The 25294-nt window shown below is 53.1% G+C and overlaps 1 protein-coding gene and 1 long non-coding RNA gene across 2 annotated transcripts in view; one reads left to right on the forward strand and one right to left on the reverse strand.

Moving 5' to 3' along the window:
* The first annotated feature begins 15094 nt into the window (after positions 1–15094).
* On the forward strand, positions 15095–17713 carry Gm29679 (predicted gene, 29679). Its single transcript, NR_152154.1, has 2 exons — positions 15095–15423; positions 15514–17713. It is a non-coding gene; the product is annotated as a predicted gene, 29679 (long non-coding RNA).
* The window catches only part of Prex1 (phosphatidylinositol-3,4,5-trisphosphate-dependent Rac exchange factor 1), a 147488-nt gene continuing 139111 nt past the window's right edge, over positions 16918–25294 (reverse strand). Inside the window, exons 33-40 of the mRNA NM_177782.3 lie at positions 24694–24793; positions 23728–23871; positions 23512–23626; positions 22103–22169; positions 20908–21080; positions 19919–20021; positions 19625–19692; positions 16918–18423 (exon numbers count right to left, since the gene is read on the reverse strand). Coding sequence (NP_808450.2) covers positions 18381–18423; positions 19625–19692; positions 19919–20021; positions 20908–21080; positions 22103–22169; positions 23512–23626; positions 23728–23871; positions 24694–24793 — 813 coding nt within the window. The 3' untranslated portion in view covers positions 16918–18380. The remainder of the gene's footprint in view (positions 18424–19624; positions 19693–19918; positions 20022–20907; positions 21081–22102; positions 22170–23511; positions 23627–23727; positions 23872–24693; positions 24794–25294) is intronic.

Below are 25294 nucleotides of genomic sequence, written 5' to 3' on the forward strand. Positions count from 1 at the left end.
CCAGTTGCCAGGCCCGTGGTGCACAGGCTGGGGCCTCATCAGGCCCACTGCCACCAATGCAGCAAGATCCTTGGGCAGAGGTTACACACGGGAGCATCCCAGCCCCTCCCACGGGCGAGCAGTCAGGACAAGCAGCAGTCTGAAAGCAGTGCACCTCCAACAGCTGAGCACAAAATGGACCAGGCCCGCCCTCCAGGATCCTCATGTCAAGGCAGGGGCAGACCAGGGTCAAGGGAAAAACACCTGCTTTCCTGGGTTGTAAATGCCAGAAAGGGAAGGCACGGGGTGGGTAGGGTGGAGAACATGGCCCAGACCCCTGTCTCTTCTCTCCATGTACAGACAAATTTACAACAGTTCTAAGAGGCCAGTGTCCACATCTGTCCCCAGAGTTCCTTCTGTGTATCCACTCGGATGCTATCTAGTCCAGGACGCTGAGTGCAAGGTACAGGGTATACAGCCTCTGGGCTACCAGCATGGCCGTCTGGCTGTGGAGCAGCTCAGCTGAGGAGGCCAAGCGCCTGCGGTGGACCTCAGGCTTGTACTGAGGTGCAGTGAGCACAGAGCTCCCTGGGAGGGGTTACACACAGATGGAGACAGGCACCCCAGCCTACCCTCCGTTCCCCTGCCAGCTGGTCCTGCTCGGTGGCTGTGCCTCCCTAGGGTGGGATGCTTGGCTCACACATAGTTCTCAGCACAAAGCACTCACACAGCAGATGGTACCCCAGCCCCAGTCAGGTCCTGCCTCCCTTTCACAGGAAAATGGGGGGCTGGCCAGGCAGATGCCCATCACGGCGCTTCCCCGGGCACTGTGACCTGAGGTCATGGCCACACCTGGCAGCTGGAGCGGCGGTGGGCTCCCGCTCCGCGCCTCTGTTCTGAGACTGCTGGCCTGCACAGCAGAACTGCCACTGTGTTCCTGGGGCCATGGGAGGAAAGAGCCAGCATGTGGCTGTCCTTTGTGCCTTCCATATGCATGGGACATCCCAGCAACATGGGGAGCAGAGTGTAGGGGGGCTTCCGGACCCAGAAGAAATGGCTCCCCAAGCCTCACAAGCCCAAAGGATCGTCACTCTTCCACATAGTCAATCTTTCTGTAGGTGTCTGCAGGCTCCCCCCACTGGGAAGGGAAAGGCCTCACTGAGGCTTCCTGGAAATCCCTGAATCTGAGCGTAGACATCTCTGTCCCATAGGGAATGGGCTGTCTCTGAGTGCAAGGGGAGCCCTAGGAAGTTCTGAGCAAGGTGAGTGGAGACAGGACCGCAGGTGACCAGGAAAGATCAGGAGCACAAAGGCTCCACAGGTCTAGCCTAGAGTCAGCCCAAGCTCATAAAGGGCAGCAGAGCCAGAAGATATGTGGTTCCCCCGACTCTGCAACCTCAGTACCACCCAGTCTACCCTGGCCCAGCCACCTATGAGGCCCCCAGCCTTGAGTTCCAGCGGAGTCAAGACCAGTCCATTGGCCTAGATAAAGCCCGCCTCAGGCTCCCAAAGAGCTCTCCGGACCTAACACACAGGGACTGCCACGGGCAGGGGCTGTTTTCCTCCATTCCCAGAGTCTTCCATGTGCAAGATGTGGCCAGCCCAAGACCAGGGCTGTGGTCCCCAGACAGGAAGTGCCAGGAACACTGCTTATCTCAGAACCTCCCACAGCCTCGTACTTGTCTCAGAACAAGAGGTAGTTCATTCTCTTCCCATTCCCCAGACTACAGAAGCCCAAGGACCGGAGGCCAGGATCCCGTGCCAAGGAGCCTCTGTCTTCTTATCTGTTAAATGGGTGCAAGGGAGAGATAAGCATTGTTCAAGAGCCAAAGGTGAAGAGTCTTCTGAGCTTGCCAGGCCAGAGGCTAGTGGTTCTCATGTCCCTGGCCACCTCGGTCACCACTGCCCTCCTTCTGAGGAGGTCCCGATGTCTGTGTGGCTCCTTCTCCAACACATCCCTGTCTCAAACATCCCACCACACTGGGAAATCTCCTTTCTTCCTGGAATGTTTCTCAGGTTCCATGTTCTCAGCAGAGCATGAGTCACAAGGAGCAGAGCTTCACTCCCACCTCCCTACTCAGTCACACGGGCCATCCGAATTGTGGCCATTGTTTCTCTGAAATGGGGATTTTTCCAGCTGTGGTGCTGGCTACCTGCATCATTCTTCCAGAGATGCTTCACATCTGCCCACACCTCCATGAGGGTCCAGTGCATGTCCCCAACCACTCTGTCTAAGGCGCGCACCTACACACACACACACACACACACACACACACACACACACACGGGTCCTTTCCACTAATTGCCATGGCGTCTCTCCTCCCCAGGCCTAGCACCTCCTGACACACTGATAGCACCTTTCACTCCCCTGTAGAATGTATCAGTCCCAAGAGATCAAGGCGATCTGCTCCACCCTAAGTGCCTGGCTCACAGACGATGGCCAGTCAATGCTCACTGCGCCATTAAGTTACCTAAAATCAAAGGAGCTAGGACAGGTCAGCTGGGGTCCACAAGGGGGTTGCCTAGAAACAGCCGGGCTCTTGAGTCGGGACTTAGGTCCTGGAGCATTCCAAGCTAAGCGGAAGAGAATTCCAGGTGCATCAGGACTCCATAAGCAGGGCCCAGGACACACACACCTCAAGTGCTGTCCTGACTTCTGAGCCCAGCAAAGGCCCAGATCTTAGGCCGTTTGACAACAGCCCTTTCAAAATTAACTGGATGTTTTATTCATCCTTAAATTCTTTAAAATTGCAAATCAAACAGTTGCGGGTGCTCGGCTAGCCTCGGCTTCTGGGCTCTTGTGTTGCAAATAACTGTGCTCTCCTGCATACCAAGCGGACCTTTCTGCGTCCCAGGAAAATGAATCTCTTTTGGTGTTCATTGCGCTAATTGCATCCACAGCGGAGGCAGAGCAAACATCTTTCCCTCCTGATTTGCATTATGCAAAACCTTAATCTCCCCAAGTTTCCTAAAGCCTTGTGAATGATTCACAGCCTTCCAATGCCTGGAACAGCTCGGCTTGATCTGCTTGTCCATATAAATTAGATTTACTGAGGAAATAAAGGAGGCTCGATACTATAAACTATTGGGAAGATGACCCCCGAGTGTGGATGCCCCATAAATTTGTGTCTTGGGGGGTACTGCGAGGCTGCTGATCACACACATATTGCTAGATTTATCTCTTTTGGGCTATTATTGACATGAAGAGGAGAGTAGATTGCCATTGGGAGCCACTGTGCTGTCTGGGAGAGGGGCTGGCTCTCCCTGAACTGGCAAAAAGTGGCTTACAGAAAGCCTTCTCCAGACAAGGGGCCACCAGGAGAGGACTCAGGTTGAAGCAAAAGCGTGCAGGAGAGGCTGGATTCGAAGGCAGCCGAGTTCAGCCTGTGACACTGAGGAGGTGACCGCCCCTTCCCTTTGTTCCCTCACCTCCTGTTGGGGAAAACAAAACATTTCCAAACTTAGAGGGCTAGAGGAGGTCCCAGATGGAGTCTCCGCTGCACACCTGGGCCTCCTTCTAGGAACTAGTGGGGACCAAGATAGCAGGCCCAGGCTTCCAGGTGCTCAGAGAGCTCACTGGAAGAGCTCCATCCACAATGAGAGCTTACATGGTGGTGCCGGAGAGGGGGATGGTAACATTAGCCAGATTACAGGCTCAGACCCAACGCTGTGAAGGTGTGCAGAGCCAGCCCCGATGCCAGAGCCTGTTAGTGCTGTAAGCCTGCTGCCCTGGCAACCAGAAATGCCAGGCACGACTGTGCCAGGTTCTGATGTTGGGCTTCAGATCATTATTTCTGTTATTATTTACATGGCCATTGCACAGATTTGAAAGCTGAGTCCTACTTTAGAATCTAAGTCTGCAGGACGCCCCTACCAAGCGTCTTCCTTCTCTAGTCCCCTAGAGTGGGGCTGAGCAGGGGAAAGGGGGAGTTATTAGTGTTTATGCTAATACCTGTCAGCTGGAAGTTTCTACTCTGTGCTATCTGATGGTAAAGATCAGGGTCTCTGCGACCACAGTCCCCTTTCTCAGAGACCTCTTGTTGGCCTCTGCCAGGCATTTCCTGCTGGGATTTACTCGTGACTTCCTGTCCTTTGCCAACTGCAGACCTGCAGGAAGATGGTGGAGATGGAGGAGGCAGGCAGGATTTGTATTTCCTGTTGGTTTCTTACTGTTTCTGCCATTCCCACCAACACCACAGCGGCGCCCTTAGACGCCCCACATCCCCAACCAGCCCCGCCTATGAAATGTCTCAGCCCCGCCTATGAGGCATCTCAACCCCGCCTACGAGGCTTCTCAGCCCCGCCCTCCGCTCTGCAGCATAAGGCCCAGATCTACGGCGTATTCAAGGGTCAATAAGTTTTCCCCTTAAAAGTGTCACTAACATTCCTGAAAGTGTGGCTTGTGAGCCCCCACCCCCTCCCTCTGCATTGTATGAGGACAGTCATAAGCAATTTCCGGACTCAGGAGCATGGCTGTGCTCTATACAACTCCATATACAAGCACTTAGTCTAGTCATGAGTAATAGCTGCCTGAGCACATAGATGAGGGTTCGTCTTTGTCTCAGCAAGACAACTCCGTGCTTGCATCCTGCATCTTTAGGCTTTAAACAGCCACGTGTCATCGACACTGTGGGCCAGAGTGATGCTGACAGAACAGAAAGAGAAAGGCTCTTGAAGTTCATGCCAAGGCTGGAGGTCAGCACAGGCTGAGGAAGTGCGGGCTCATACCACTGGCACCAATGGGAAGACTCGAAACATTTAGATCTCATAAACTGGTCCGGATAGGACGATGCCCCACGCAGCTGCCAATGAGGTGTCGGTGGGTGTGCTGGGTGTGCTGATTGGTAAAATAACACCTCTGGAGCAGCAGTAGCGAGTGACTTCACCACCTGACTGGGTTTAAAGTCAGTCTCCAGGAACCATTTGATTCTCCACAGGCCAAACATGCACGTTAGCTGGGGTGTGATGAGGTTCGGCACAGCGTCTCTGGAGGCACAGAACGGTTGGAAGCAAGTTATCTGAAGGGCCCCGTCTCTGACTCCTTTGAATGTCTTTCTTCACATGATTGGAGGAACACTGCGATCCAGACTGACTGAGTGGACCACCAACCAAATAGAGACCGGCTCCCCTTCATGAACTAACCATTAAATTCAGAATATCTGGGCCATTGTGATGATATGGCTGGTAAAGGCCTTTGCTGCCTGGCCTTACAACCTGAGTTTGATGTCCAAGAATCATGTGATGGAAGGGAGAGAACTGACTTACACACACACACACACACACACACACACACACACACACACAATGAGTGCACACTCACATACACACACACACTTATGTGATTTTTAGAAACTAAGACCGGAATCCCTAGCAAGTGCCCCCAGATAAACACATTCCCCGATCCCACAGAACACTCTGTCCTCCAGCGTCCTCATGCGAGCTCCCCAGCCACAAACTGTTGCAACCATTTCCAAGAACAGTCTCTGTCCCCCCAAAGCGACACTATACCTGCCTTTGGTGCTTGTGGCTGTGGCCAGTGACAGGTGGGTGGGGCCGGAAGACAGGACAGGGCTCCTTACAAGGAAGCCTTGTAGGGAGAAAAGTGGCTGCTGCTACGTCTACCTGGCTCCTGGTCCCTTTTCTATGCTCACGTGATTTCTAGTGCACATTGTGGAGTGCGTGTGTAGTAGGTGCATAGTAAATATTCTTTGTATGCACAAACCTACTGTACTGATTGTTCCCTTTTGTTTTTATTTTCAATTTTTTCATTTATTTTTTATACGTATTGGTGTTTTGCCTGCATGTATGTCTGTGCGCCATCTTCTTGCTTGGTGCATGCTGAGTCCAGAAGAGGGAATTGTATTTCTTGAGGCTGTGAACTGCAGAGGCCTGTAAGCTGACTTTTTTTTTTTTTTTTTTTTTTTTTTTTTTTGGTGTTTTTGAGACAGGGTTTCTCTGTGTAGCCCTGGCTGTCCTGGAACTCACTTTGTAGACCAGGCTGGCCTCGAACTCAGAAATCCGCCTGCCTCTGCCTCCCGAGTGCTGGGATTAAAGGCGTGCGCCACCACGCCCGGCTTAAGCTGACATGTTAATGCTGGGATTTGAACTCAGTTCCACTGGAAGAGCAACCATTGCTCTTTGCCACTGAGCCATCTCTCCTGCACCTGTTTTATTAAGATTTATTCTTTCATTTATTTTATTTATATGTATGGGCCTTTTTGAATTTTATGAGCACAACATGCATGTAATACCTACAGCAGCCAGAAGAGGGCATCGGATCCCCAGAACTGGAACCCTTAGCAGCTGTGAGCTACTGTGTGGACACAAAGAGCCAAACCTGTACACAAGAATTCAAGCTCTTCCTCGCCAGCACATTTTATTTAATTTGAAATAAAGCCTTTTCCTTAGTTAAGCCTCAATGAAACATAACCCTTAGCTATCAGTCCTCATGCAATGTTTTGGGCCTGTCAGGACATGCCTAGCTAGAGGCCAGGTGACAGGCTGACATCCCAAACCACCACTCTTGGATACATGATCCCTTGGATGCAGCAGAGACTGAGTGCAGTGGTTGGATAAGAATGATCGCCACAGGCTCCTATTTGAATGTTTGGTTCATAGGGAGTGACACTACTTGAGAGTGATTAGGAGGTGTGGCCTTGTTGGAGGAAGTGTGTCACAGGAGGTGGGCTTTGAGGTGTCAAAAGCTCAACCCAGGTCCAGTGTCTCTCTCTTCCTGCTGCCTGTGGATCCAGATGTAAAATTCTCATTACTCCAGCACCGTGTCTGCCCACGTGCCACCATGCTTCCTGATACAATGACAATGGACTGAATCTCTGAAACTGTAAGCCAGCCCCAATTAAATGTTTTCCTTTATAAGAGAGGCCATGGTCATGGTGTCTCTTCACAGCAATAAAAGTTGCTAGGTAGTGGAGTGAATTCAGGTAGCCATTGCTTCTAGAGGTCATAGGTTGCCCCCTCTCTGTCTTTGTTTTTGTTTTTTTTTCAAGACAGGGTTTCTCTGTGTAGCCCTGGCTGTCCTGGAACTCACTTTGTAGACCAGGCTGGCCACGAACTCAGAAATCCGCCTGCCTCTGCCTCCCAAGTGCTGGGATTAAAGGCGTGTGCCACTACCGCCCAGCGCCCCCTTTCTGTCTTGATGATCACCTGTACCTGCGGATTTCTGCTGTACACTCAGTGCAGTTCTGGAAAGCAACAGTCAGTGCCTGTAAGTTTAGAGGTTGTCAACACCAGTCCAGGCCTGAATACAAGCTTCTTCCCCAACACCAACACACAACTGTGTGCGTGCAGTACGATACACATTAGTGCTAACCCAGTAGCCACACCCACCCTTCAGTCCCAGCTCAGCATCAAAGTGTCCCGGTGTGCAGTCCAGAGCCACAATTGAGAGCTCAGGTTCCCTGGCCCCAGGGCAGGAATCCTGGTGGATTCAAGCCAGAGACCTTCTACCTTTGTGACCCCACCACATCCAGAGAAGCGTGCTTAACAACCTCTTCAGGGGCCTGAAATGAAAGCCTTAAATAGTTAACCTCAGCATGGTGCACCCACCTAAAAGCTCCTTAAGACGCCCTAAGTGATCGGCTAGGAGGATATAAAAGGACGATTGTTTGCAATGAAATACATCATCTCTCAATATGCAGATGAGCAGAGACAGACAGAGTCTGAGGCCCTGCTCACCCTGGGCAGTAAGTTCCAAAGGAGGGAAAATGTGGGGTAGCCTTTGAGCACAAAGGTAGCATCTTCAGGGCTAGCAAGATGCCTTAGTGGATAAAGGCGCCTGATATGAACCTTGACAACTGGAGTTTGTGGCTTGGGACCCTTACATTAGGAGAGAACTAACTCCTCTAAGTTGTCCTCTGAGCTCCACATAGTACATGCACACACGCATTCACACACACACACACACACACACATGCACGCACAAAGACACACACACAGACACACCATACACATATTTCTAACTCATCTGCAAGAGCTGAAAATCGCAATTCTACTTTCTCTGCAAGCCATGGGGAAAGGCACCCACGTGTCTATGGAGGAGGAGGCAGTGGAGGACAGCAGTGGGAGGAGGGAGCAGAGGAGGACAGCAGTTGGAGAAGGACAACAGTGGGAGATAGGTCAGTGTAGGCCATCAGTGGGAGGAAGGGGCAGTGGAGGACGGGGCAGTGGAGGACAGCAGTGGGAGGAAGGGGAAGAGGAAGACAGCAGTGGGAGGAGGACAGCAGTGGGAGGAAGGGGCAGTGGAGGATGGGGCAGTGGAGGACAGCAATGGGAGGAGGGGGAGAGGAGGACAGCAGAAGGAGAAAGACAACAGTGGAAGATAGGTCAGTGGAGGACAGCAGTGGGAGGAAGGGGCAGTGGAGGATGGGGCAGTGGAGGACAGCAATGGGAGGAAGGGGAAGAGGAAGACAGCAGTGGGAGGAGGACATCAGAGGGAAGAAGGGGCAGTGGAAGACATCAGTGGGAGGAAGGGGCAGCGGAGGACGGAGCAGCGGGAGGAGGGGACAGAGGAAGACAGCAGTGGAGGCTCTGAGAGGTGTCCTGGCTTGCTTACAGCAGTTATGGGAGGAGGCCTCAATTTCTCTTTCTGTCTCTGGCATTGCTACTGGAGCAAAGTGGCTGGAAATGGGGAATAATCCCACTGGGGCCTGCGAAGATCTGTGGATCTGAGAATCCGCTGACCCGGACCAGCAGCCAGCTCTCCGGGATGAGTTGAAAGCACTCGTGTGCGTGAAATCTGCAAGCTCTCCTGTGTGTGAAATCGTCGCCCTTAATGACTTAGCTACTCATTCTGGAATTCCTTTTTTCTCTAATTCAAGCATATCTCCTCCGTGACACTTCCATAATTCCCACAGTTTGCTGGGTCAAGGCCTGGCACTTAGAAAATAACAGACCTATCCATCACACCCCTGTGAAGCATCCATAGCAAACTCAGCCACAGAGACAACTTGCCTGGAAGCAGTCTCAGGGGAGGTAGCTGAACAGATGTCACCACCCCTGTGTTGCTCCCAAGAGTGTTAAGGGAATGTCTTCTTGAAGGAAAGAATTCAGTCAAGAGACAGAGACAGCTGGAGCAGAAGTTTATGTATCAAAGCAAACACCACAGACACACCGGAGCGGCTGCCCCACGGTTCAGTGTTACGGAGGCTAAGGATGCTTTCATGAATATTCATGAAGTAGGTAGCATATTCATGGAGTAAGTTATCCCTTGGAAATCCATTTTAGGGCATTTCTTCCCATGATCCTCTGAAGAAGCCCATAGGGACGTGACAAACCCATTACCAGAGTGAGGATATGATGACATCAGATCTTTGAGAGGCATGGGTCCTTCTGCACACACGTGTGGGCCAAGATCCAGAGATTTGTCGTCTCATATAGGAATAACTTAACAGCAGCTTCATGATGTTTAACCACAAAGAGGAGGACCTGTCTAACTCCTTACCAACCCAGTACCAAGGACCCTTCCCCTAGATCTAGGGAGGCCTTAGCCGTTGTGTGATTCAACGCCTCCCAGGGCCCTAAGTATCCCCACCACCCTCATCATCGCCTTACATTCTCGTTATTGGGGTGATGTCCCTGGATTTAAGAATCGTGTCTCTAGACGCTCCTTATTAAAACATGCATATCTTGTCTGAGAAGAAGTAATACATATTCATCAGAATAAATAAATAAATTTCCCATCAGTTCTCAGATGCGGGAGGCTTTGAGAGAGATGGGTGGGGTGTGAGGTAGGAGAGTTAGAGCTGAACCTACTCATAGTGTCGGAGTGAGCTTTTCTAGGGTGTGTGTGTGTGTGTGTGTGTGTGTGTGTGTGTGTGTTGTATGCATCTGTGTGTATGGAGGGTATGTGCACACATGTGTATGAGTGTAGGATATGCATGTGTTTGTGAGTGCCTGTTTCTAGGTAAATGCACAGGTACATGCGGGTGCACGAGTGTCCGAGCATGTGGGGGCCAGAAGTTGATGCCAAGTGTCACCTCTATCCATTTCCACCTTGTTTTTTGAGACAGGCTCTGTCACTAAGCCTGGAACTCACCAGCTCAGTCAGACTGGCTGGCCAATGAGCTGAGGGGATTCACCAGTCTCCACCCACTATACCCTGCTTTTTTTTTTTTTTTTTTTTTGCTTTGTTCTGTTTAACAGCAGTGCTGGGGACCCACACGGGCTCCTTCTGCCTTTGTGGCCAGCATCCCCTGCCCACAGAGCGACCAATCGTTCCATCAATCAATCATCTCCTTCACGGATATTGGCTGTGTCCTGTGGGCTGGACACTGCTTTGATCTGGTCTCGGCGGAGCTGACCTTTGTTCTAGTTTCATGTCTGTTGCTGTGATCAAATGTCCTGACCACAAGCAGCCTAGAGCAGAAAGGGTTTACGTTAGCCAACAATCCCAGGGGATCCTCTTGGGATCCTCTCCGTCACTGCGGGGATGTCAGAATGGCGGGAGCAGGAGGCAGCCAGTCACACACATCCACAGAAGCATCATCACACCTCTGAGGGCCAGGGGATCCTGAGAATTTGGAGGGAGCCACGAAAGACCGTAAATCTTGTCCTGCAGACAGGACTATGCACCCATACCCAAGATGCACCCTCACGTGTGCACACTCCCATGCACACACATTCACCACACACTTGCACATGTGTCCCCAGTGAGGCCATGGGTCACTAGCTGCAGTGATGAGCACCGAGACTTGAGAAGACAAAGCTCGGTGGGGCAGCAGTATAGACAGAGCACACATGCACACACACACTCACACATATTCGCATGTGTCCACGGTAAGGCTGTTTATTCACTAACTGCTGTGATGTGCTCAGAGCCCCGCCCCCTGCCCCCAACCCCTGCAGCACAGAATCTTCCGAAGTTGCAGTACAGGACAGAACAGGATTCTCTCTAATCAAAAGAAGCTGTCACAAGCCAATGAGGCTCGTGGGCAACTGCCCAGCTCTCTTCCTAAAGTTCCCAATGTCTATGGTGGCCAGGCCACAGGAGCAACGGTGGCAGGAGCATGCTGAGCCTGTGACATTGTCAGTGGCTGGGGCAGGGTCTCGGCCTGCTGAAAATCACAGCTCCTCTCTCTGTTGGCCAACTCCTTACCTTTCCTGAAGCCAGCCAAGAACGAGGGTGAAATTTGAATCCAGGACCTTCTACTTCATGCCAGGCTCAAACTCCAGCCGTCACATCTAGCGGGGGGGGGGGGTGTGCATGGGGAGGATAGCATCAGACTTCCCGTGACCGTGATCCTGAGTTCCCACTGAGAGGAGGTGATGCCCACTGGCCCTGGTTCTGTGTGGCCCAGAACATCTCCACTCATGTGCTCTCAGCCTAGCCTCCTCCAAACGCCATCTCTGGCCTAAGTGTAGCACCCAAGTGAAGCAAGCCCACTGGTTCACCTCTGGTGGGGTCACGGTGCTTCTCTGGGGGCTCTGGGTGGAGAGTCTCTGTGTGTAATCAGGGCTATGTATAAACGCCCCTCAGACCTCCCCAAGGCCAGGCCTGCCCCGGTGGCCTTCTTCCACACACCTGATGACTTTAGTCACCTCCAGTGATCCCTGCAGATACAGTACAGACCTCCAGCTGCGACAAAGGACCTTTGGTCACAGAATCTCCTGTCATATGACTACTCCTCCTCCTCCAGCCTGCACCAGGCCCAGGGAGAATGGTACAGAAAACCTGAGGCACACAGAAGTAAGACGCTGGCCCGGAAACCGGAGCCTAGAAAGTCCAGTGCAGAGTTCATGGGCTCCAGGCAGAGGCTAGCCCTCTATTACCCCTCTCTGTCATGCTCAGCACCTGGGGTCATATTTCCTGAGGCTACCTGGTTCTCATTTCCTGAACAGTGCCAAGGTGAAGTGTCACTGAGGCTTGTCAGCCACCCTCAGTCTCCACAGCTTTAAATGCACGGTGTCCTGGGTCATCTTGTACCGTCCATTCTGCTCTGGCGGGAGACCTGGAATACGACCAAGGCCCTGGACCCAGGTGCCAGGGGCCCAGTTCTTAACTGTGAGGCTCCTTAGCTATGGAGGTGTGGGCTGACTTCTGTCACTGTCCTTACCTTCCTCCCCACAGGGACCCTGTAGGGTGATCATGAGCATTTGCTGAGGAGATGTGCCCCATGCATGCCTAGCACACAGTAGGTGTTCAGCTAATGCCCATACCCTGGTGTCTCATAGGCCCCAACAGGACCCTGGATCTACCTCATCTGCTCACTGGGAGTAGATGTCCCCTTGGGCCCTTTGGCTCATCCTCAGCCTTGGGGACAGATGAGCTGGAGCAGAGAAAGAAGGGCCTGGGGAGTGACCTGCCAGCTCTGCACTCAGTCACTATTTAAGGAAGGCCCCGGGGGAAGCAGAGAAAGACAAATTCTTGGTGAGGACAGAGAAGCATGCCCACACAGCTCTGTGACCCTCACCGACAGGGAATCTGAGACAGATCCAGAGGGAGGAACCTCAGGATTCGTGGGAACTGTCTGCAGAGAGCAGCTTATGCAAAGGCCCTGAACCTTCCAAGCCACGATAGGGTGGTGGCGGCAGAGGTGGGAAGGAGTGGCCAGATGATGGTTAGAGCAGGAAGGAAGGGGGCGGGGAGGAGAAAACAGGCTCCTTGGAAGCCTCCACAGAGCAAAGAACCTTCCAGAGTTTCTCCAGCACAGCACCCATGCATTTCATTGGTCAAAAGTGACTTGATGGCTACCAGTCATCGCCAGAGAGGCAGGGCCCTGTGACTGGCTTCTGCCTCTGTCTGAGACCAATGTCGGCTTTTGTGGGTCCCAGAGCAAACTAAAACTGCAGGTATGCAGACAGGCGAGACAGCTCAGCGGGTAAAGGCACTCGCCTCCAAGCCTGACAATCAGAGTCCAATCTTCCAGGACTCACAAGTAAGAGGAAAGAACTGACTCCCACACGTGTGTGTGCACATGCACGCACATGCACGCACGCACGTGCGCGCGCACACACACACACACACACAGAGGAATAAATATAATGAAGTCAGAGCAAGAGGCCATATGGGAAGGAGTGTCCCACACTGTCCTTCAGGGTTCTTCAGAGAAAAGCCTACAGAACGAATATATGTCACAAAGGGATTTACCAATTGGATTGACTTACACAGGACTGAGTCCAACCGTAGCTGTTGGGAGAGGCTCCGAACCTGCTAGCTACTCAGTAGTGAGGCTGGATGCCTCAGCCTGGTCCCAAAGACCTGGAGGATTCCCAGAGAGAAGCTGGGCATCGATCTGGAATTGATTGGAAGGCCAAAGGACCTAGGTTCTGATCTCAGTGAAGGATGGTGGCGGCGGCGGCGGCAGCAGCATCTGGGTAGATGCACTCATCAGTGAAGAGTGAGTGAGGACAGGCTAAAGCAATGTATGGGCTGGTTTTGTGTGTCAACTCGACAAAAGCTAATCAGAAAGTTAGGAGCCTCACTTGAGGAAATGCCTCCTTGAGATCGAGCTGTAAGGCATTTTCTTAATTAGTGATCAATGGGGGGGGGGGTGTCAGCCCATTGTGGGTAGTGCCATCTCTGGGCTGGTGATCCTAGGTTCTAAGAAAGCAGACAGAACAAGCCAAGAAAATCAAGCCGGTAAGCAGCACCCCTCCATGGCCCCTGCATCACCTCCTGTCTCCAGGTTCTTGCCCTGTTTGAGGTCCTGCCCTGACTTCCTTTGGTGATGAACAGCACTGTGGAAGTGTAAGCCCAATAAACCCTTTCTTCCCCAACGTGCTTTTTGGTCCTGGTGTTTCATCACCGCACAGAAATCTTAAGTAAGATAATTAGTGTTGCCTTTCCTTCAGAACTCTTCATATCTGGGCCATCCTGGAAGGTGCCATCCGTTCCGGGGGATGGCCTCCCTCCTCCCCCATCTGCTAGTCCTTCGGGAAAACACTTTCACCCATCCACCCAAACGCATCTCTTAGTTGACCCCAGATCCAATCAAGATGCTGCTAAGACTAGCAGTCACCCTTGAACGCGTAGAAGCAGAGCTCACACTAACAAAGTCACTTTCTCTTCCCAGTGATGAGCTCAGGCCCGTTCAGTTCTTTCTTCTCCACTTTCTTCTCTGCTGCTTGGGTTCCCAGAATAAAGCCAGGCCCTCCTGTGGCATATCTGAAAGAGAGTCCATAAAACCCAATGGCACCGGGCGGTGGTGGCGCAAGCATTTAATCCCAGCACTTGGGAGGCAGAGGCAGGCGGATTTCTGAGTTCGAGGCCAACCTGGTCTACAGAGTGAGTTCCAGGACAGCCAGGGCTACACAGAGAAACCCTGTCTCGAAAAAACAAAAAACAAAAAACAAAAACAAAAACAAAACAAAAAACAACAACAACAAAAAAATCCAATGGCTTTGGTGGCTCCTGTTTGTCATATGTAATGCCCCTGCCTCTGACTGGGAACTGCATCTGGAACTACTCATCTGACCCTTAAGCCAACTGAGTGGGTTTTTTTTTTCCCCCTCTGTAGAGTGGTAAGAGTGTCACCAAGTCACTGAGCACTGTGTCAGGTCTGAATGTCACAACTGGTTCTTCAAAGGCGTCGGGACATACGCATGTGGGCAGTTTCTACCTTCAAGTGACTCCTGAACACCCCCTGGCCCCCACTACCCCTCTGCCTTGCCTCTTAACTCTGAAGCAGGCAGGGGCTCCCTCTCAAGACAGCCTTGCCCACAGCGCCACCTGGTGGTCATAGTTCTAAATGGTTCCAGTGGTAAGTGGGGGAATTGGGGGAAGACAGTAAGCATGGTTTAGCGGCCACACCCCCCACAAGCACCTCTGTGGGTGACAAGGGTTTCCTGTGTTCTCCTGGATCCAAATGGAAGAAAGACGAAGGGCAAAGGAGAGAAGGGAACAGAAGAGGAAAGAACAGAAAAACAAACAAACAAACAAACAAACACCCAAAATCACGCCCAGAGACCCAGCACAAGGCAAAGAAAACCCAGAAAGGGCGCGGGGGGGGAGGGGCGCGGGGGGAGGGGAGGACAGAATCAAAAATAATGACCAGAGAGAGAGAGAGAGAGAGAGAGAGAGAGAGAGAGAGAGAGAGAGAGAGAGACCTAAGAAAAACCGTTGAGAAACTAACGAAAAGACGCTTATACGTCATTCGGCCTTTCAGCCTGGCCGCTTATCCAAACAGCCTAGCCTCAGCCACCCCTGCAGGCAGGCGTTGTCCTCAATGAGGGCACCTGTGGCCAAACTGTGTCTGAAGCCCCTAGGAAGGACCCTACCAGGCAACTGCTACCTCTGGGCAATCCGCGGTCCCTGGTGCCCTCTGCTGGACAGGCTGGGCTCTACATGCCTTCAGAAAGTTACTTCAGGGCCAGGCTGTCGTGAAGGAAACTGAGCCTCTGAGAGAGGTAGTGACATTCCTTCGGGCAAGCACAGGGGCTGTAGGATCAGGGGACAGAGGCAAGAACTCTAGCCTCAGAAGTCATAAGGTAAGCCCTTCCCCTCGGCTTGAAAGTCCCACCAGACGGAACACAGACACCTGCACCCGGTAGGGTCAAGTGTGCAATTTATGTTCCCAGGTCTTCTCACCAGATCCAAGGACAGCACTGGCTCAAAGTCAGACACCCTGCCTCCAGTCTCCCCGAATCATTTCTGGGGGACCTTCTCTCTGCAGACCCCGGGGCAGGATTCTTGTGGACATCTCAGAGACTCCTGGCAACTCCAACTGCGCACATCTGGAATCCACATGACCCAGAAGATTCCCCTCCCTGCCCTGAAACCCTCAAAGAAGCCCTTAAAGAGATCAGTACTGTTGTTTGAAACCAGAATTGAGAGGCAAGGCTACCTTTCCACAGAGACCCAGCGGTGTTTCGAATAGACAAGGGACGGGTGGGGACTATGAGGGACTCGTGAGAAATGGACAGAAGTGTCGGTGTTTTCCTGTATGTGGGAAATGAGGGAAGAGAGAAAGAAGAGGAGGGAGAAAATGAGGAGGAACGGAAGGAGGAGGTCACCCAGGGCTGGCCACGGCCTGCACATCAAACTTAGCCCAAGAAGCAGCTGGCTGGGCTGGACCTACAAACCCCAGCAATCCATGAAGTCCATCTTGGCCCAAGCAGATGAACACCCACAAACTGTGTGGGACCCACCTGGGCCCAGGCCTGTGTGCTCAGGATGCTCTGGCTGGCTGTATGGCATCCGTTATGATGGGCATGCTTGTGGCCAGCTTGGATTCCAGGCCTTGCTGCACTTTTAAAGACTTGTCTACTTTTCTGTATGTATGTGAGTGTCTTGCCTACATTGTATACCATGTGTGTGCCTGCTGTCCACAGAGACCACAAGAGGGCGTCTGAGGCCCTGGAGCAGGAGTTACAGATGGTTGTGAGCTGCCACGAGGGGCCTCTGGAAGAGCAGTCAGTGTTCTTACTGCTGAGCCGTCTCTCCAGGCTGTGAGTGAGGACTTTGTTTGTTTGTTTGTTTTGTTTTGTTCGAGACAGGGTTTCTCTGTGTAGCCCTGGCTGTCCTGGAACTCACTTTGTAGACCAGGCTGGCCTCGAACTCAGAAATCCACCTGCCTCTGCCTCCCAAGTGCTGGGATTAAAGGCATGCGCCACAAACACCCAGGTCGGAAGTGAGGATTTTAAGCTCCGCGTTTACTCAGATGCAATGGTCTCAGACACTGGGGCAGACAGTTGGCACTCTGTGGACCCTGACTCCTGAACACATAGAAAACCTCAGGACAGGGCAGGACACGTCTAGAAAAATAACAAACACATTTCTCTACGGTCAACAACAAATTTGAGAGCTTAGAATCCAAAATATGGTTGGAATTCAATACATGACCTCTGATGGGAGCTGGCTCTCATGCCTCAGGAGGGAATTGAGGCACCCACAGCCAGAATCTAAGCCACGTTCATGTAGTTGTCTGAGCTGGAACCCATCTGGTGACACTCACCACCAAACAAGCAGGCCACACCTTATTTGTATTATATACCGACTTTAATAATAATAAAAAATCTATCATGAATTTAATGAAAAGAATCTGTACATTTAAAATAAACCAGGTATGCTGCCCTGGCCCTCGGGGCCCTTCCCCGTCCCCCTCAGCAGGGTTAACAGGGGCCCTGGTTCTCTGGATGAACAAAACACATCAACAAAGATGGCCCGATACCAAGAGAAAGGTGGCCCCGAGGGACCGAGGGGACCATACTCCCAAACCCAGCCTTACAGCCTTATAGGTGAGAAGGCATGCCCTTCCCGCTCCTACATGCCAGCGGTTCCCTATAGATGTTCAGAAGCTGGAGGACAAACAGCCCAGGGGTCCCCACGTGCAGCCGCCGACTCAGAAGGTAGGACAACAGGTTCCTATCTCTCCGGTTCTCTGACCCTGTTCTGAGATGATGACATCAAAATAAAGAACACGCAGCCCGGCCCTAAGCCACAACTGAGCACCTCTCAAACTCTGGTCCAGTCGTTGACACAACCAAGTCCAACGTGGGCCGGACTCGCGGGTGCTGAGGCAGGGGAAGGAGCAGTGAAGCCTGTGAGGCACATCTCACAGCCTTTAGATTTTAACACGGAAATAATGACCTCTTAAACCTTTTCAATAATTTAGTTCCTTTTGTTTTTTAGTAGAGCTGAATAAAGTTGTTGATAACTACTTTATGTTGGTCCCATTAGGCAATATACTCTTCTCTGAAATTTAAAGCGTCAAAGACATAATGACAAAAACGTTACGGGGAGGGGGAAAACTCTTGACAACACTAACAATGACAGTAAGAAAGAAAAATAAAACATAAACCACAGAGATGTTGTGTCATATAAATTAGCATCAGAGCCAATCTGGCGCCCAGAGCTGACAGCTCAAATTCCAATGGCGGTGGGTGTTAGAAGCCAGCCGGGCACACAAGTGTTCACAGAGTGATGGCCCAGTGTCCTCTCCTGGCAGAGGCCAGGCTGTCCCGAGTCAGCTGAGCCAGTTAGTAAGGGGCAGGAGGCATGTCCGGAAGCTTCAGCCAGCTCAGGAAATAGGTACAGTCCCCTGGAATGTGGCCCCGGGAGGAACCCAGGTTCAAAGTGCAGCTTGGCCATCTGAGGAGCGGGGTCTGCAGGCCTCCACCTGCTAGACCCTGTGACCTTTCCCTGTGTAGGGGACCTGGGTGAGTGCAGGCATCCAGGCCCCAGCTACATTCATGAGCTCTGGGGGGCCCCCCCAAGCAGCTCTCAGGCTTTAGGCATAAGTATGGAGAACCTGCCAGCCCAGCAGTGATCAGCCAGTCCAGAGAGAGGATGTGCGCAGAGGCTTGTCCCAGACAGTGGCAGCGGGGTCATCTGGGTAGGTCTTGACACAGCAATGGCAGAAGCCTCGGGTGCCCTTGCAGACCCTCCGTGTCCTCTCACACCGCAGCTGCTTGAGGCAGTGACCAAGCAGGGAACATGTTGGTGTTCAGAGGTCTCCATCCACCGGAGGCTGGCAGAGCTGGTAGAGGCTGTCAGGCAGAGGCGGAGATCGTGAGGAGGGACTGCGTGGCCACCACATGTGGCTAGTTCCCCTTCTATTGGGACAAGCAATTCATACCCAGAAGAATACACAGAGTAGTAAGTCCTGAACCTGCCCTTAGCACCTTGTCCCCTCTCAAAGGCAGATCCTGTTCCTCTAGTGCCATTGTTCTCAACTACGGGTCATAACCCCTTTGGAGGCCGACTCTCCAGCATATCAGGATATAATTCATAGTAGTAGCAAAGTTACAGTTACGAAGTAGCAATACACCAAGAACTGTGATACAAGGTTGCAGCATTAGGAAGGCCAAGAGCCAGGGCTCTAGAGGCAGGCAGGGTGTTTCCAAGTAGTGTGTGTGTATTTGGGTGCATATAGGGTATTGGGAGCCTGTCTGCTTGCAGCCTTGATGTGTCCTTGGATTGGGACTGCAGAGTGGAGACACTGCAGAATACTATGAACAAGAGTGTGTGCTAGGCTTCAAGGAGAGGCAGCCATAAAGAGCGATGATTTTAGGGGTTGGGAGGCCACTGTGGTGAACTGGAGTAACCAAAGCCACACTATGACATGGTACCAAGTTAAATGTCTATGCCTAAACTGTCTGGGGCCAGCTCTGCTATTAGCTGTGTGACCTTGGGCAAGATGCTGAACATCTCTGGGCCTCTATGTGCCCACCTGCCAATGGGAATCTCAGCAGAGCGTTGTTCACAGGGCTGCTGCAGGGGGTCAACTGGGTTTACAAGAGGGTGGATGGCCCTGTCCCTGAACAGGCCAGGCACCACAAAGGCATGAAGACGAGCTGAGAGCATGAGAACGTGGCAGACCAAATGGTGTAGGCAGGATCCGGGGTGGGGCAGGAGGGTGGACTCCTGGGCAGCCATCGGTAGCAGACTGGGCAGGGACTGAGGAGTCATGACCCCCTGAGGGGCTTCAGGAGCTGGTAGCAGATGACAGAAGGCTGGACTGACAGAGTCACCATGGGGGTGGGGAAGGAGCCCAACTGCCACTCAGGGGCTGGGCAGCAGTCAGGTGGCAGGCCAAGTCACAGTGTGTCTCCCAGAGTCCCATAGTGAGAGGTGGCCCCACAGAACACTAGGATTCTATCTGGGGTAGAGACCAGGAGTCTGATGCCAAGCAGGCCTGGGCCTTCCTGGAGAGAGCGTCGGGCTGGGAGGGGGTGGGTAGCCACTTACCGTGGTGCACCTTGGGGCATGGGGTCCTTGATGCGGAGGTTTTTGGCCAGAATCTCCACTCGGGGGCCCTAGAGGGAAGACTGCTGTCAGGCCTGGGCCTGGAACTCAGGGCCTGGGATGGGTGGGAACAAGGGTGGGGGCGGGGCAGGGGGAGCAGGGAGCCAGGTAGGGTAGCAGCTGAGACTGACTGAGCAAGGTGTCTGGGGCTGAGGAGGACCGGGCCTATGATGAACCACATCCCACAGGGCTAAGTTCAGGGTCCCTGGCCACACTGTCCACTGTGGGTGACCTCACCTGCTTGCGCATGATGTCTGTGGCCTGCATGACACACTTGGGCAACAGGCCGTGACTCCGTGCCAAGATGGCTGCTTGTTCCAAGGACACGCTCAGGGTGCTCCTGTGGTAGGTGAAGGAAGAGGTAGGACAAGGGTCGCTTCCTGTTCGCCATGCCTCCCTTCCTCCCACTATCTCCAGGTGTCCACTGTCTCTCAAGGAAGTTCCTGGAACCCTCCCATTTGGTCCTCCTGACGGCCTTCATACCTCAGAGCATGCTACCCACACCCCTAAGGCAGAGGCTGAGGCAGGAGCTTCCTGGAGCTTTCTACAAGAACCCACAGCTGCAGGCAGGGGCTGTGGCAAATACTAACGGATGGCCCTGGAGGCTCTCTCATAGGATGAGAGGGGGGCACAGGCCTTACGTCAGTTCCTGAGATGAGATTGCAAGACAGACCTAATCTACAGCTCTATTCAGTCACCCTGAGTCCTGTAACTCAGTTTCCCTAAATGTAGAGCACCAGGCCTCCCCTAACATGGTGTGCCACCCCTGTGCTGTAAGACACTCAGCAGTTTCTCTGGCCTCTACCTGCTGTTTATCCACTCTCCCTCCCACAGTCATGAGGACCACAAATGTATCCAGACATGGCTGGGTATGCCCAAAAGAGGCCACTCTCGCCAGCTGAGAACTCCAGGATAGCATCGCGCTGTCTGACAGCGGTCGCCCTGGGTGGACGCTGGCCAGACGGCCTGTTCATGGTGAGTGTGTCTTTTCTGAATTACCTAGAATCGGGACAGTGCGTGATGCTCCCAGGCTCACTGACCCTGGCCACACCATTTCAGGGACAGGTAAGCCAAGGCCCAGAGAACATGGGCACTGCAGCCCCCAGATTTGAACCTAGCTGTCCCACCTCTGTGCGTGAGCCCCTGACTTCCCAGAGTCCACCTAGTGGCCCCCCACCTCCCACCCCCCGCTAGCTATGTCCCATTCGGCCTTGACTCAGGCTCACCGCTGCATGCCGGTGCCACACATGGTGATCTGACACGCCCCCAGGCGATAGCAGAGCTCGGAGGAGACGGGGATGAGACCAGCACCCAGGCTCCCAGCAGCACCCGCTTTGGGGTGCACGAAGGTCTTCATGAGGCGGTAGAGCTCATCCAGGGCATTGATGGGACGAATCAGCTGCAAGGGAGGTGACAGATGTCCATGAAGGCTGCAGCCTGAGACCTCCACTGGCCGCCACTGACATCCTTCTAATCCAGCTGTTACACAGCTGTCTTCCCAGCACCCTCAATCATGAGCAGCCCCCATGGCCCTGTGAGTTGCCATTTGCTATTTACTGTTACAGTTCTGACCTTCCAAACTGGCTCTGCCACTGCCAAGTGCAGCCCCACCTAAGCCTAAGCGGGTGACCTGTTTTCTCCTCTCTAAACCTGTCACAACTAGTTCAAGCGGCCACTCTCCAAGTGGCAAGTCCAAGGGCTTGACCAAAATGCCAAGACTTTCCTTATCCTGTCTCCCTCAACCGTGAACCATTATGATCTTCTGGTCTGTATCCAACAGACTACAGAATCCCCAAAGATAGCACCCACACTCCTCGGAGCTCACAGCCTCTGAGCCCCATGGCCAGTTCCTCACAACCTACTCCAAGTTCAAGGCCTGGGCCTGGGGAACTAGGAGACCCAGAGAGATGCTTTGTGGATGAGAGGCAGAGGGACAGAATCCACTTGAGGCCACCATGACAAAAAAGAACTAAGCCCCAGCTAGATCTCAGAGCATCCATCTCTCGCAAGCAGCTGGAAGGCTCTGTTTTGTCGCTTTCCTCAGGGGACCGGCAGGGCACTAAGCTGGTAAGAACAGACATGACACATGCTCTTAGCCAAAAGGCCAAGAAATGGCAACGCCTCTGGTTTTGATGGAGAAATTCTGATTTGTAAATGCCTGGCAGGAACCTGAAGCAAAAGGGATACCATGCAAAGCCACACCTAGTGTGGCAGTCACCACTCTGATCTTTAGGGGTCTCAGCTCAAGAAATGTGATCAAGAAAGTGTTCATCAGAAAGCCCCAAGCAACAGAGGCCAGCAAGAGCCTGTCACCCAGAAGAAACAGGCTGACGGGGGTTGCAGGGGGCCTCTGGGCCTGATTAGAGTAGACTCAGCCTGTAAGTGACCCCACCCGGCCCAAACTTCCAGAAGCAAGCATACCTGGTCAATCTTCACAGCTGTGGCGCCAGCATCCGTGGGCAGGTTGGACCGCTCCAGGTAGAACGCCCTGAAGGAGACAGATAAGGCTGAGGATTCTGCTACTACCCACACACTCACACACAGGCACACGCACACGCCCGGCCCTCCCCTGCCCCAGGTCCCAACCCCTACAGTTACGGCCCTGTATCCTCCCCAGACTCTCAGAAGCAAATCACTGAGTCACCTGCTCTTCCAGTGACCCTAGGGAAGCAAGAAGGGTTCTCTGGGCTTCACCACCACCTCTGCCTTCCTGCCCTGGACAACAGTGCCCTGCTCCTCCAGCCCCATTGCTGCTTTCTCTCCTCTAAACATTGAACAATTGGCACAAAATTGTTCTGGGTTTACCAGCCTGTGGTCTTTCTCACTCTCTAAATCCTTCTATATGGGGCCAACCAGAAAACACTGGCCCTTTTAACCAGGGAGTCCTTGTCTTCCATTGTACACAGAAGGGGGGGGGGGCCCACAAAGAATTCAGGAAGAAACTGTCTTGGCTGTGTGTGAATAAAACTTTATTTATATATAAGGGGTGAGCCAGAGTTGGAGGCCCAGTCTTGACAGAATAAGCATTCATGAAGAACAGGACTGCTTCCCGGGTCCCAGGGCAGTGCAGGGCCCACAGAAAGTCTCCATGAGCAAGTGGAATTAGCAGCTAATCAGACAGACGGGGACAGACAAAGGACAACAACTAAGTTGTAAATTGTGTGCCTAGTAAATGAATGGAAGCTTCGTTTTCCAATTCGCAAATGGTCAGAACAGACCTGAGAAGAGAGTGCCCCTCTCCATGGAAACCCAGGCCCATGGTCTCTCCCTCTTGGTATTGCAGGGAAAGCAATGAGACAGGACTTGAGAGAGGCTGTGTCTGGGAGCCTGGTCTAGGGATCTGGTAAAGGTGAGACTGTGGGTGTGTTGGCGGGTGCGGTCAGGGTGTGGCTGCAGGCAGGGCTGTAGGTAGCTGTAGTAGGAGTGTCAGACCTTAGCTGTTTTCCTGGGTCTAGCTGTTTTCCCTCTGGACAGCATTCTGTCCACTGCCCTCTGCACCTCTCTCTGGAAGTTCTCCTCAGAGCAGGATCCAGGGCTAGGAGTCCAAAGATCCCAGAAGCAACCCTCCCTGCTCAGTCCTTCTTTGCACAGGGAGGAATGGGCCAAAGAGACTTGAGTTCATCTGTCTGTGTAATCTGGTACAGGCTGTGTGGGCCTCAGCATACTCAGCTGTACAATGGGTCAGCAGCGGCCTCCATGCACACTGCTGTATGTGCTCCAGAGAGTGTCAGGCTTGCCCGTGGCTCTGAATGATGTGTCCACTCCCTGTAGGTTGCCACCCCCACCCCAGAGCCCTCATCCCGCCCTTACCCCCAGCCCACGGTAGCTACCTGAGCTTTCTATAGTACTGCTGCACCTTCTCCAGGGACTGTGCGTTGATCTCCTGCTGCAGCTCTTCTGCTGCCTGGTTTCCAGGGGGCGGGGGCCCTTCCACGCTCTCCAGTGCTGTGAGGGAAGGCACAGGAGGGTAGGTGCTGGGCCCTAGGGCGCTCAGTGGTCTTGCCTCTGCCCCTTTCCCTGCCAGGTCCCTCAGCCTGGCTGCTCACCTTTTGTGAAGAGCACCGTGTGCAGCCTGAGGCTGGCCCCACCCTCTAGGCGAGAGGGCAGCCTGGAGAAGTGGAAGCCATCGAGGTAGAAGACTACCTTCAGTGCCTGCCTACTGCCCTCGATGTGGTAGAAGACATTGGTGTCTGTGGAGGCAAAGCAGGGTGGCTCACTAAAGAGGCCAGAGTGGCACTCCAGAGGGAAAACCTTATACTTCCAGCCCTCCTGACCCACAGGGGTAGCCTCAGACTCTCCTCTTGTCTTCCCAGCCTCCAGGTGGCATGCTGGAATTTCTATGTTTGACATCTGAGGCTTCCCTGCCCTAATATCGCAGAGGGGCAGCGTCAAGCCCCTCCCCCTCCCCTCCCCTCCGTGCTTAGCTTTGAACCGCCCTATACAGCCTCCAGACTTGCCTGTGATGACCTCCCCTTTCACTGGCACCCACAGCCTCTGGCTCCCCACTGCTTTAGTCTTGGCCCTAACACTGTCCCTGCCCTGAGAGCTGGCCGTAGTGTCTTCAACCTCCCCGACCTTGTCCTGTGACTCTCTTGCCTGACAGCTCAGAGCAAAAGCTGTTTAAAAAAAAAAAAAAAAAAAAAAAAGCCAGGCTCTGTAGCTTATCAGCATCCATAAGGAAGAATTGTGGCCGACAAACATGACTCAGAGCCCACACCTTTTACCAGGCAGGCATCACTAATCAATCACTGCTTCCCCCTGAACCTTCACACAGGTAGCTGCTGTCAGCTGAAGACTTTGCCAAGTAATTTGTTGTAACAGCCAGAGAAGTAGCTGATACACCCCCCTCCTTTTTCTATGTGCTCCCCAAAGACTGACTCTGAGTCTCGGGTTGGGCCGTGAGGCTTGAAGCACTGGAGACTGGTCCACTTGGGCTGCTGGCCTGGCAGCGGAGGAGAGCCAGCGTGGCTCTGAGCAGCTCGACTCGGGGCAGGAAGGGAGGGCTTACTCACTGGCCACAGAATTCTCATCCAGCTGCTTAAAGGAGAAGGTGACATTGTCCAGCTCCGACAGCGTCACCCAGATGTCCTCCAGCATGGTCCGTTCCTCCTTCTGCGGGAAGAGGCGGTGGTAAGGGAGACTCAGATGCCACCCTGTCCTGGGCTGCCCTGGAGATGCCATGCTTTGCACCTACGGGGCTGGGAGGCCTGTGGGTGTCTTGGGTGTGGCTCTACAGGTGACATCATGGTTCATCCCACCACCTGCCCTGTACCCCATAGGGGTCAGAAGTCACTTCTGCTCTGCCTTGCTGTGTGGCCCCAGTAAAGCCACACCCGGTACCATCCAAAATGCAGCCAACTCCATGAGCATCTGCACTTCCTCTCTTAAGCCCCCTAGACCTGCTCTGTATCCCTTTCTCAAGGCCGTCCGCTCCTGGTCGTCTTACCCCATCCAGCAGCTACGACTGCCTGGACACAGTCTGCCTCCGTCCAGCCTCCCGGCCAACACCCAACTCTAGTTGCAGCTGTTCTCACCAGGACACCTCAGAGGGTTCTTTCTCCATTTAGTCCCCTAACCGCCTCTCTCCAAGGTTACACGCTTTCTTTTAAAACT

The sequence above is a fragment of the Mus musculus genome, chromosome 2 (genome assembly GCF_000001635.26).
Source record: "Mus musculus strain C57BL/6J chromosome 2, GRCm38.p6 C57BL/6J".
NCBI lineage: Eukaryota > Metazoa > Chordata > Mammalia > Rodentia > Muridae > Mus > Mus musculus.